This window comes from Perna viridis, chromosome 11 (genome assembly GCF_037379345.1).
Source record: "Perna viridis isolate PV_CMFRI_1.1 ecotype Kerala chromosome 11, ASM3737934v1, whole genome shotgun sequence".
NCBI classification, from domain to species: Eukaryota; Metazoa; Mollusca; class Bivalvia; order Mytilida; family Mytilidae; genus Perna; species Perna viridis.
Window position 1 is genome coordinate 31,169,673 of NC_142455.1, and position 12,551 is coordinate 31,182,223.

Here is a 12,551-nt window from a genome sequence, read left to right on the forward strand (position 1 = left end):
TAAATATATATAACAAAATATTAATACACAATAAAATAAAACACACTATCACATCAGCTTCTTTACCGTGCTTTGTATATGGCAGCATTTTACAAACTCGTCTTTTATCGTCAATGTCCATGTTTTCTGTGAACGTCTTTCTTGTAGAGGTGTAGATTTTCAAGATAATTAATTGCGTGTCTAGATAAGCATATTTTGATTTAGTCATTATACCGTCGTTAGTCTTATATATATCCAGAAGTTTATCTTTATAATGATTTTAAGTGGTTTACTATAAGAAATGTGATGAAGTACAGTATCATGTTACCCATATAGGATGTTCCGGACAATATGTTCCGAGGTTCCGGACAATGGTCCGAGGTTATTGTGAATTATTGACGTTAGTATAACTTGCCTTAACATGAAGTTATCGTGTTCTGGACAATGGTCCGAGGTTTGGACGGTTGTCCGAGGTTGTAGGTTGTATATTGTTGACGACAGTATAACTTGTCTTAACAGGAAATTATCGCTATATGGAGAATTCCTCACTTGTTGATATCTGTTGTGTTGTTCCCCTGTGCCATGTAGATCCAATCCGTGTTAAGGAATTTGAGAGCTTTTGAATAATAAAGTAATTGAGCACACCGTATTTGTGAATTTTCGTAATTTCCTGATGTCAAAATAACTTTTCATCATGTAACATGTATTTTCTGTATAATCGTAATAAATTGTAGATTAGTGACAATTCGCTTTATTTTGTAACCCGCCTGGAATTTTGAGCAACTTGGCTTCTGTGGTTAAAACATACCAGCCAAGAGCTTTGTGCGTACTCGGCCGCCATGGCATTCCTATCTTTTGTCAATGAATTAACAGAATAGGGGTCTCTTGATACTCGTGTCACTATCTCTTCTGTATGCACCTCTCCCCGGTACCACAACCAGCCATTACAACCCATCTTGTGAATACTCCCTGATATCTTTGCTATAGGAAAGAATATTTCTGTTGTGATAGGAAAGTATAAAATGTAATTAGACTTTGATATTATTAAAAATTCCAGTATTTGAGAAAGAGAGTAACATTTTGTGACATTGTGACTTTTGGAAAGAAATTGTTTTGGTTTCTCTGCTCCTGTATCGGAACTTTTCCAGGGTGATTAATCTCACATGTCACAAAAGTATATTTGTTGGAGGTCAAGTAGTGTGAATACAATTCTAAAATACACTAAGCACTAAGCACTAACATTCATCAAATTTGCCGAAAAGAAACTATAGAAGACTTTAAGCAACCGGCCTCAAACAGATAAAAAGTGATATGCAAATTATGAAATAAAACAATAACTGCAGTTAGGTGAACGAAAACACATATATGTACAACCACCATATTAAAATTTATCTTGATTTTTTTCATGTTTTAATCTAAATATTTCTTTGAAACTTTAATTGTGTTTGACCAAATTTGCTATGTTAGTTTCAATTGTTCGAGTTCCACAATGCTTCATTTTCTCAGAGATCTATAATTAAGATTACAGGTCTGTGATTTTCTTAATCTAAAATGTTCCTTTGGGACGGCACTGTTTTGAGGCGAATTGTGTATATATCGAAATTACACTGCTAAAGCTGTTGCACACCCCGGCATAGAGTCAACGCCATGTGGAGAGAGAGAAAATGATAGAAAATTCTACAGAAAATGCGACCGGAGTTGAAAACCCTACAGTGTGTCAACGTCCTCAGTTTGGAAACAGAAAACTCGAAGATGCAAACAACGTTTTTCAACATAATGCATGGTATATACATTTTTCCGTGAGCACAACGATCTTTTCAGTTTTTAGTTACAATTAAGGAAAAAAAATGAACCAGCAAGAACAAAATTGGGAAGGGAAATTATTTTATTTTTCTAAAACATTTTACATTGAGTTAATGGGAAAACAATCAAGACTTTAACGTTCCTTGATCTAAACGGCCATAAACTGTTTAGAGTTTGTACAAAATAATACGGTAGGTAGGGTAGCAGGAAACAGACATATCATTTTTTTAGCCTTACAGTTTTGCCACAGTTTTAATTTTGCGTTTGTTAATTGGTAATTATTATTTATAAATATAAATAAAACACTTTGAAAATATTGATTTTTGTAATTTGATTCGAGTGATGAACTTATAAAAACAGTCTGGTGACGCTTTTAGTCTCTAATAGTTTTAATAATTGAATGACTTTTCTAGAAATAAAAGAAACTAATTACAGGTCCCAAGGTAGTGTGTACATGAGAATTGTAAATTAGAAGCCCTTAATTAGGACTGGGAACATTGTCAATAATAATTATATAAGTTACAAGATGTTGTCCAAACAACGACAAGACGGCATTCTCAGCAGGTTGTTTTTGACCGCTAAAATGCTTAAAAATTAACTCTTAGAAATTTCTTATTTAAACTACTTTTCAAATAAAACATACGTATATCTTTATTTCAATAATAAGTTTTGTTAAACGATTTCGAACTTTCATTGATGCTGACCGATGTTTACTCTCGTATAAAAATAATCCCTTGACGAACCTTGCGCATATATAGTTGTCTGTATTTAGAAATTTAAATGATCACATTGCTTACAATGTCTCCGATGTGTGTCTGGTCATCACATGGACTGCAATTAATTATAATTACTCAATACAGGATAGTCATGAATATGTATCAACAATAAATGTCTTCTTTTTTTTACGATTTTCACGGTATATTTGTCAGTTTTTCATACCACATGCTAATCGTCTCAACCGCTGTTTTGTTGTACCGACGCCTTGGATTAAAGCTGAACAAATCAACCACATCCATGATCTAGTGTCAATTTCGGCGATTGGACTAAGAATTTTCACATGTCCTTCGGACTCCCTTGTGGTGATTTTATGGGGTCCCAAATGAATTTTGGAGATCAGTGACCAGGAGGCTCTGGTACTAATGTCCGTATTGTTGGCAAAGATCAATGAGATTAAATTCACCCTGCTGGGTGATTTTTCGCCAAGGTCAGTGGTTCTCCTTACACAATTAACAACTGGAACATACAATGTCCCAGCTGGGTGGGATGAACACCCACATTTCACCTGAAAACATCCGACTGACACTGTGTTCCTCCGACTAACACTGATTTAAAACTCCGACTTGAGTGTTAGAGAAACACAATCGCTGAGTGTAGTGTATATGGTTACATTTAGGTGTACTGTTGACCTGGTCTAACTTAGAATTAAAAGTTGAAAATTGGCATAGGTGTTTACCCTCCCTTTTTTGGCGGGAGTCTCCCATAGTTTTACCTTTTGACCTGCAAAACAAAAGTCTCCCATGGGGGAGGCAATGATCTCCCAGTTTAAAAAATTGCTCCTAAAAAACCTCCTGTAATTGAATTTATCAATTTTTTGTCATTTATTGTTCACCATTTTTTTTGTTTATGTCAACAACTGTGTGGGTCGTGAAAGCACTTTATTGTCAAAACACTTGGAACAGCTGATCGACATACAAGTCTCTCTAGAATTATCTTTGTTAATTCTATGAAAAGTCATCATGTTTGTCGTAAAGTTTGGTCAATAGTTTTCCTTTACCATTGATTTCTAAGTGTAGGTCAAGATATGAGGCTGACTTCACAGTGTCTGTAGTATCCTTTATCTCAAGTTCTTTTGGGTAGATGCGATGTATCAAATCCCCGAAATTAGGATTGTTTGAAGATAATACGTCATCTATATAGCGGAAACTGAGAAACTGAATATTTCAATAAAGTGTCAAGTCATAGGGACAAAGTTGATATTCCAGTAAGTTCTTAATAAACATTTCATTGACAGACATGTGTAATATGTTGTAGGGACAATGTCGTATGGGATGAAGAGCAAGAGAAATCAGCAAGAGAAATAACAGAAAACCAGCTAAAGTCTAGATTGTCGGAAGATAAAGCAGGTTGGTAAATCCTCTGACTTGTTTAAAGATATTGTTACTTTGTTATTTTTTTTTAGTAATATTTTAAATTATTATTGTCATTTAAACAGTACAAATAATGTGCTACATTTATTTTCTAACAGTATTCTAGCAAATATTTTCTGAGTTGATAGAATGTTTGGGATACTTTCACAGGGTTGAACATACATGTAGATATTGAAGTACATGTTCATGTTATGACAATTTTGCAATAAAATCATGTTAATCTTTATGGTATCAGCGACCAGAGCAATGGCATTATGAGATTGCAGGTAACATGTTATCAGCCCTCTGATAATGTTGAATGATATCACTTCTGTCCAACTGAAGACAATAATCAGCCATAGTGGTGGACAAAAAATGTTACTGACACTGAGCAAAGTTGTATATTAATCATTCACAAAATTAATTGAAAGTATGAAAAACCAAACAGGTAAAAAAAGAACAAAGCGTGATTTGCCAAGCTAGAAAACAAATTACTACTTATGTAAAATATGTGATAAGTACTTGTAGATTATTTTTTATAATAATGCACTAATTATCAGCCTTTAACTGATGGCATCTAGGTCTAGGGCTGATAATAAGGGTAATATTAAAAGTACCATGTATTATTGAATGATGACATCTTAAAAAGAAATACAATCACCGTAATCACAATCTTTGGTCTGTCCACTCAAACCAGAATAAAAAGTTGCTATTAGGTAAAAAAACATGTCTGTTTCCTGCTCCCCTACCTACCCTAGTTTATTGTGCGTACCTTAAACATTTTATGGCCATTTTGGCTCAAGTACCATGAAAGTTTAGATGTTCCCCCATTTACTCAATATAAAATGTTGTTGAGAAATTTTCTTACCTACATGTACCTACTTTTTTTTTCTTCCTGATAACAGGAAACAATACTTTTTTTTTGGCCTTATACATGTGTCTAACATTGTAGTGATATGATCCCTATATACATTTAAATCCTGTCACATTTTTTTAAACATAGATTCTAATTGATGTGGATCTGAGGTCCAGGATCTTCAACCCTTTAGCTGTTTTTACTGACACTCAATGGAGGACTATTTGTCTTTTTCAAATGGACCATTGATTAAAAACTTGGAAAAGTCCAGGACCTTCTGCTCTTGAAAGTAGATTTAAACCCCTGCTTAGGTCCAATATACTGTCCTGACAGGTACATGGTGGTTCTGTGTTCTCTATTCAAGAGGCTGTCCGTGAAAAAATCAGGGAGATCCTATGATATGGGTGACACAGGGTAAATTTTATCCCACTGAATATTTTGTTCCAATGTAAAGTTAATATCATACGAATGTCCAATGGTATAAAGATTTCTTAAATCGAGAGTGGATGGCTCAGAAAATGACTTTAAAGTTTCCCAAATTTTGCACAAAATAAAGAGGTAGCTCCCTTTTCTGTGAATTTCAGTGCTTTCTATGTAACTTATTTCTCTTTAACCAGTTAATCAAAGACCAACATTTGACGTTGATATAGAATACATTTGTGATATGAAATGGATAAAAAAAAATTGAAAACAGAATTTGTCATTTGCCACTAACTGCCGAGTTTTTGCATGGACTCCCTCTTAAATGCTTAAATTTAGTGAGCTCTACTTCATGTGGCTGCCCTTTGTTAGTATTTTTTTTTATGCATGTATATCTTGAAGAAAATCTTTACTTTTTACAGATGAGTTTGAAAGAGAAGCAGGTGACAACTGGAATAAATTCTATGGCATCCACCAGAATAGGTTCTTTAAAGATAGACATTGGCTGTTCACAGAGTTCCCAGAGTTATTGCCCCCTGAAGAAGAAACAGAAGGGGCCACTTCTCATAGTAATGCCTGTAATATATTAGAGGTATAAATTATGATAATTTAAATGTTTAAGTGAGAGAACACAACACCTTAAAAAAAATCATGTTGTTCAGAAATTTCAATTGTGGAATCTTTTTTTCTTAATTATTAAGTGTACGGTCTCAAAATTTAGCTTTTTCCATAAAGTGGAATAATAATGAGAACTCTAAAAATTCTCTGATCATACACGAGTTTATATTAAACTGAAATAGGTTTGGCTGATATTTGTGTCATTTGTTATACTGGGTCTTATGTGTCTAAACATATATGTCTCTATATTAGTATGTAATTGGTAGTTGGTCATCTCTATTTTTTTCTTATTGTACTTATTATATTATCATTTTGTGTCTATTACCATATCTTATATTGTATTACATGTAAGGAACTTATAAAAGTGCTGTGTCTCTTGTTTTCTAATCTGCAATACATTCATTATTATGTTAACATATTCTTTCTTTAATAAAATACTGTTTATACTAAAGTGGATTGGCTTGTAAATTACGCTATATAGAGTTATCTCATAGCTTTGTAAAATAAGTACATTTACCTACTTTTTGAACACATATCAAGCCCTTCATGAACACATGTTTATGCTCTTTTTCTGTAAGTATAAATAGAGGTTCATATAGACATCCTGCTACTTAAAACAATGGGAAAAAATATTAATAATTATTTTCTAGGTTGGATGTGGTGTTGGAAATACAGTGTTTCCTGTTTTAAAAACTAATCAGTAAGTTCAATGAAAACCAACTAGTAAGTTAAATGGATTCAGAAAGACTGATCAATGGACAAAGACAGTAGAAATCTAATTACAAACTGAGAGCAGTGATTAGTTATTGTTAAATTGATGAAAATTTATAAATTGTTCACACTACAAAACATGAGAAATACTCAAAAACACAGACGGGTTAAACAGTATATCCACTTTCCTTCAGAACTTGGGTATAATAATTGACAGTGATGGAAATATGAGCTTAAACAGAGTCAATGTCTTATCAACTCAATAGGTATAGAAACACCTCAATGGTGCTTACAAAATAATGGGTCATATATACAGCCTTCTACTGGAAGAAAAATGAAGAAATGCATCCTCAATAAGTTTGTATCCACTGAGTTCTTCATGTTATGAACCCATGTCAAGCCCTAATTATACCCTTCATAAACACATGTACATATATAAGTTCTTCTGCAGTAAGAACAAACTTTTGTAAGAATCCAATAAAGAAAGTGAAATGCACTGAAAGTAGTGCACTTTATTCAGATCTCTTCGACAATTAAAGAAGCTCTAACTTTTAATATTGAATTTTAAGCATCTTGCTCTTGTTAGTGAGCTATCTATCCGTATAATGTCCATTTTAGTAAATGTCTTCGAAATCATTGTCCATTTAACCAAACAGATATGCAAATCTTAAACTTAGCATCGAAGGCAGTTAATTTCATCTTCTCTGTGATTTTTTTCCATTTATTTTAATGTTTTAACCACTATCTGATTCATACATAGACTTATCAAAAACTTTAAGATTATTAGCTGTCTTTGTATTTTATAGGAACCCAAACCTCAAGGTTTATTGCTGTGAAGTCTCCTCTTCAGCCATTGATATTAGCTGTTTGATCTTTGTATTTTATAGGAACCCAAACTTCAAGGTTTATTGCTGTGATGTCTCGTTTACAGCCATTGATATTAGCTGTCTTTGTATTTTATAGGAACGCAAACCTCAAGATTTATTGTTGTGATTTCTCCTCTACAGCCATTGATATTGTTAAGGTGAGTACTTTAATAGCAGGCTCCAAACAGCCTCTGATATTTGAAATTCACTCTAGATGCAGCAGTCAGCCCTTAAAAAAATGTAAGAATCTTGCGATGTTGGGAAAAAAGGGATTAATTTTACACCACATTATTCGATTGTCAAACAATGTTTGATTGAATAATGTCCAAGATTTTTGAAAGGCCTGTCTGCAGAAGTTAGCAAGTGATGAAATGAAAAACTGCTGCTGCATTGAGCTTGCTGTAGTGGTTTGACTGATTTCACTGCTGCTACTGAGCAAAATGCTTTATATTTAGAAAGTGGCTTCAGGAATTCCAGCTATGCCATGTCGTTTCCTTTCAGGCATCAAGCATAGCTACTTCCTGTTTGCCATATGACTATGAACATGATGAATTAGTTGTCTATGGTAATTAGGCAAAAAAATAAGTCTGTTTAAGGTCACATTTGATGGAAAAAGAAGGTAAATAGGTAAAATCATTTCATTTTTAAAAATTATTTCACATAGAATCGTTTGGGCTGATTTCTTGACTTTGATAGGTCACCTAAAACAGATATTTTTTTTCTTGGCTTTAGGAGGGGTATGCGTGGCATGATAATGAGGGAGATTTACCTTTAAAAACACTTTCGAGACGTTTAAATAATTTTGAGATACCCTCTCCATTTATAAATTTCTGGATTCACCCTTAGTTTTAGTGTGATAAGACGGCTTTTCTTTTACTGTTCAACTCGCTTAAAATTGATTGTATGAAAATCTGTAGACATAGTAAGGAAGACTCAATTCCAGCTAGTGAGGTATTACTATATTGATTAATTCAAATAGAGTGAGTAAAAATGCTGGTTTATCAATATCCTTATTTTACAGGAGCACACAGATTACAACCCAGACCGTTGTCATGCCTTTGTCTGTGATATAACTAATGAGTCATCACACATACCATTCCCTGATGGCTCTCAAGACATTGTCATACTCATATTTGTCATGTCAGCTATATCTCCTGAAAAGTAAGTTATCAAATAAAACTGAATATTTCTACAATATATCTCTTTTTTTGGTATTAAACATGGCATCTGATCCTCTCTGCATTACTGTTCTCAATAATTGAATTGTCAGTTTGATTACAGAGTTAGAAACTCCTCATGAAACAAAGTTGCTCAGAAGCAGAAACCTCATGGTACTGTACATACAATATTTTATGATAAGATAGAATTATTGTCCCCTGCGACACGTCGCAAGGGGACATGGAAATGCTGGGCGTCCGTCCATCCACTTTTTTCCGCACTTTTTTTTGTTATGCTTTTACCAAATAAGTTTTTTTTTGGTATGTGGCCTTATTATGAAGCATTTCAGATTAAGTTCAACTTTGGTTACGATTGAATTTTTTTTACGGAAATTATGGCCCTTGGACTTAGAAACTTTCAGTAAATTTACAGTTTTCTGCCCATTTTTTTGTATTGCTTTCACCAATTGATTTAATATTTTGTATGTAGTCTAACTATGAGAAGTTACAGATTAAGTTCGACTTTGGTTACGGTGTAATGATTTTTACATAAGTTATGACCCTTTCAGTTTGACTTAGAAAATTTCAGTGAATTTACAGTTTTCCACACTTTTTTTTGTAATGCTTTCACCAATTGATTTTAGATTTTGTATGTAGTCTTACTATGAGAAGTTACAGATTAATTTTGACTGTGGTTAAGGTTGAATGATTTTTACAGGAGTTATGGCCCTTGGGCTTAGAAAATTTCAGTGAATTTAAAGTTTACTGCACTTTTTTTTTGTAATGCTTTCACCAATTGATTTTAGATTTTGTATGTAGTCTTACTATGATAAGTTACAGATTAAGTTCAACTTTGGTTACAGTTGATTGATTTTCATGGTAGTTATGGCCCTTGGACTTAGAAAATTTCAGTGAATTTAAAGTTTTCCTTACTTTTTTTTTTCGCAGGGGACATTGGAAGGCTGTTTAGCTCATGTTGACTTTGAATGATGTTAAAATTTCTATCCATGTAGTACAACTGTATTCAACATTAGTGATTTGAATCATTGATGGAATTAGAATACTTTTATTTGTTACATTCTACAAAAATATATCATTTAGAAATTTTTACAAAATTACACAAATATTGCCACTCTTGATTTCTCTTTTTTCAAACATTTTCAAAAAAAAGTATGTAAGTTTTATTGTTTCCATCAAAAGGACCCTTAGGTGTATAATTTTGTCAAAATAATGTAAACATATTAATTTTCCAATTACTTATTTCTGCTGATTCTTTCAATGGACCTATTCGTGGGTATCAATCTACAAAGTTTTTCGAAAACTGACAAGCTTTTCGTAATGTAATTGATTTTTCAAGTACTTTTTTTTTTAACGAAAAATATTAAAATTTTGTACATTGAGAAAATTAGTATTTTTTCAGCATGCACTTCAATTACTAAAAAAGTGCATAAAAATAGAAAATTTTGTGTTACAGTGAATTAATACTGTTTATTGTACATGTACATGTATTTACAGAAGACAATATGTAGTGAACAGACTAGCAAGATTCCTGCGACCAGGGGGAACAATTCTATTCAGAGATTACGGAAGATATGATTTAGCACAATTACGATTTAAACAAGGTAAAGACAAAGATGGTCAATACACAGGCTTTCTCTTATTCAACATACAGAATAATTATGAAAAACTTATTTATGGATAGCTGCTCTATATTAATGGAGGTTGAATATTGATGCCAAGTTAACTATATAACCAAGAAGTGTGCACCATTAAGACTTCATTAGAATTCAAAATCCCTAAAATTAAAAAAACACTTGCAAAAAACCAAAGCAGAAAAACTATTTCTGAATACCCATAGACAAGTAAATGTAATGACGAACCCTTCATACATTATAGATAATTAAAATTTCTGTACTTTTTTTGTACTTTTATAGGTAGATGTCTGTCTGAGAACTTCTATGTACGTGGTGATGGAACAAGAGCTTATTTTTTTACACAAGGTACATTTCATATCCATTTTCAAATTATTAATTTTACATTTGCTGATACTGGAATTGTATGGAATCACTATATTTACATAATTGCAGTATTATATGGCAATTCTCAATTGATCCTGTTTAAAAAATATCACTGCAAGTGGAACTATCTCTTTAAAAATTGTCTGTCATTCATATCAAATATATCATGGAACCAGTATGGACAGACAAGTCAACAATTTTTTTTTATTAAAGTCTCTTGTACACGAATATGTATATAAATGGACTTGAGTTTCAGTATGCATTGGAACTAGGTGGAACATGAATGACATTCCAACACTCTGAAGGTGTTATTCAATTAATTGTGCATTTTGCCTTGGGAGTCTAATATGAAGACTCTGTTTGAAAAATTAGTATCTAGATAATGTTCCAACAAAATTCTAAAATAAAGATGTGAAGCTGTATGACTTGCCCCCCAAAAAAGTCCGAAAAATATGGTTAATGAAAAAAAATTATTCAATGGTTAATTGCCACTTTGCTTTAAAAAATACGTAATATTACATATACATAACAAATATGAAATAAAACTCTGTATAATTTGTGTACTAGTACATAATAGAAACAATGAAATGCTGAAATTGGCCTAACCTCTCAAGAGAGGCCACCTCTCTAATGTGGCCAGTTTTGGATTGCAGTATGGGTGGCCACATAAGAGAGGGACTACAGTAAGTGTACAATTAGTCACAAGTTATGACATCACAAGTTATGATGCCACAATACATTGATCTTTTACGACGTCACACCTTATAAATAATTTTTCATTTACAATTTTTGTGAGAAGAACAACAGAATTGAAAAAACAGACTTTCAATAAAATGCTAATTCTATAAAGATGTTCTCAGTCTAATAGCTGGGTTTGAGCTGTATTAACTAGGTGCATTGTTTAAATCTGTCTTATAGTACTGATACAAGTACCTAAACATTTGTAGCCTTATAATGCCTATATTGTAAAATTAATTGTTTGACTAATTTTGAAGTTAATGTATGGTAAGATTTTTTCTGGCTTGGATGAACTATATGCATGTAGTAAAGATTTCATTGAAATGATGAGTTCCTGTTGAAATTGTAGATGCTTTAGACTGCATTATTTCGAAAACAATATAAATATACAAAAAAAAATTACATAATACTTGTATACACACGATATGTAATTAAATTCTATTGGTGATTTTTCAGAGGAGTTGAAGGCAATGTTTGAGACTGCAGGACTGGTAGAGAAACAGAATTTGATAGATAGACGTTTGCAAGTTAATAGAGGAAAACAGCTTAAAATGTACAGAGTTTGGATACAATGTAAATATGTAAAACCTAGCTGATTATAAATAAATATATCACATGAAGTTATGATTGTTTTGTTCTTATGACTGCTAGTAGGGTACTGTATTTTATTATTAGAGCCCCACCACAAAAAGTGACTGTCAATCTATAGTGATCGCTCTGTCCCTGCGTCTGTCCGTTGCAAACTCGTGTCCAGGCTGCAACTTTTTTGTATTTCAATGTAGGCTTTTGATATTTTGCATGTGGGTAGATCACCTAGGGACAATGTGTTGCGTACCATGGGTAATGGTCTTTGACCTCAAGGTCAAATTCCATTTTTTAGCTCACCTGGCCAAAGGCCAGGTGAGCTATTGCCATCACTTGGCGTCCGTCGTCGACCGTCATTATCATCCGTCATCATTAACAATTTTTCTACTCTTCTCTGAAACTACTTGACCAATTGGAACCAAACTTGGTATGAATGTTTCTTGGGGTATCCTGCATAGAAATAATGTGGGGATTTTTGATCCATTGAAAAAACATGTCTGCCATTGATAAAAATAGAACATAGGGGTCAGACAGTAATTTTTCGCATATATCTCCAAAACCATTAGGTTTAGCCAAATTCTGACGGGGTAAAAGTGTTCAGCATGATGAGATCTATCTGCGGTCAAATTTTCATTTTAATATATTAAGCCATGTTGGAGTTATTGCCCTTTGTC

The 12,551-nt window shown here is 32.8% G+C and overlaps 1 protein-coding gene across 1 annotated transcript; it reads left to right on the forward strand.

Moving 5' to 3' along the window:
* The first annotated feature begins 1,581 nt into the window (after positions 1-1,581).
* Positions 1,582-11,916, forward strand: LOC148603718 (tRNA N(3)-cytidine methyltransferase METTL2-like). The gene is made up of 9 exons (XM_088552305.1): positions 1,582-1,762; positions 3,814-3,905; positions 5,607-5,776; positions 6,453-6,502; positions 7,477-7,537; positions 8,401-8,540; positions 10,052-10,158; positions 10,471-10,536; positions 11,749-11,916. The coding sequence occupies exons 1-9, from the start codon at positions 1,644-1,646 to the stop codon at positions 11,886-11,888; spliced, it is 945 nt and encodes a 314-aa protein (XP_088408431.1). The 5' UTR covers positions 1,582-1,643; the 3' UTR covers positions 11,889-11,916.
* Positions 11,917-12,551: the final 635 nt, after the last annotated feature.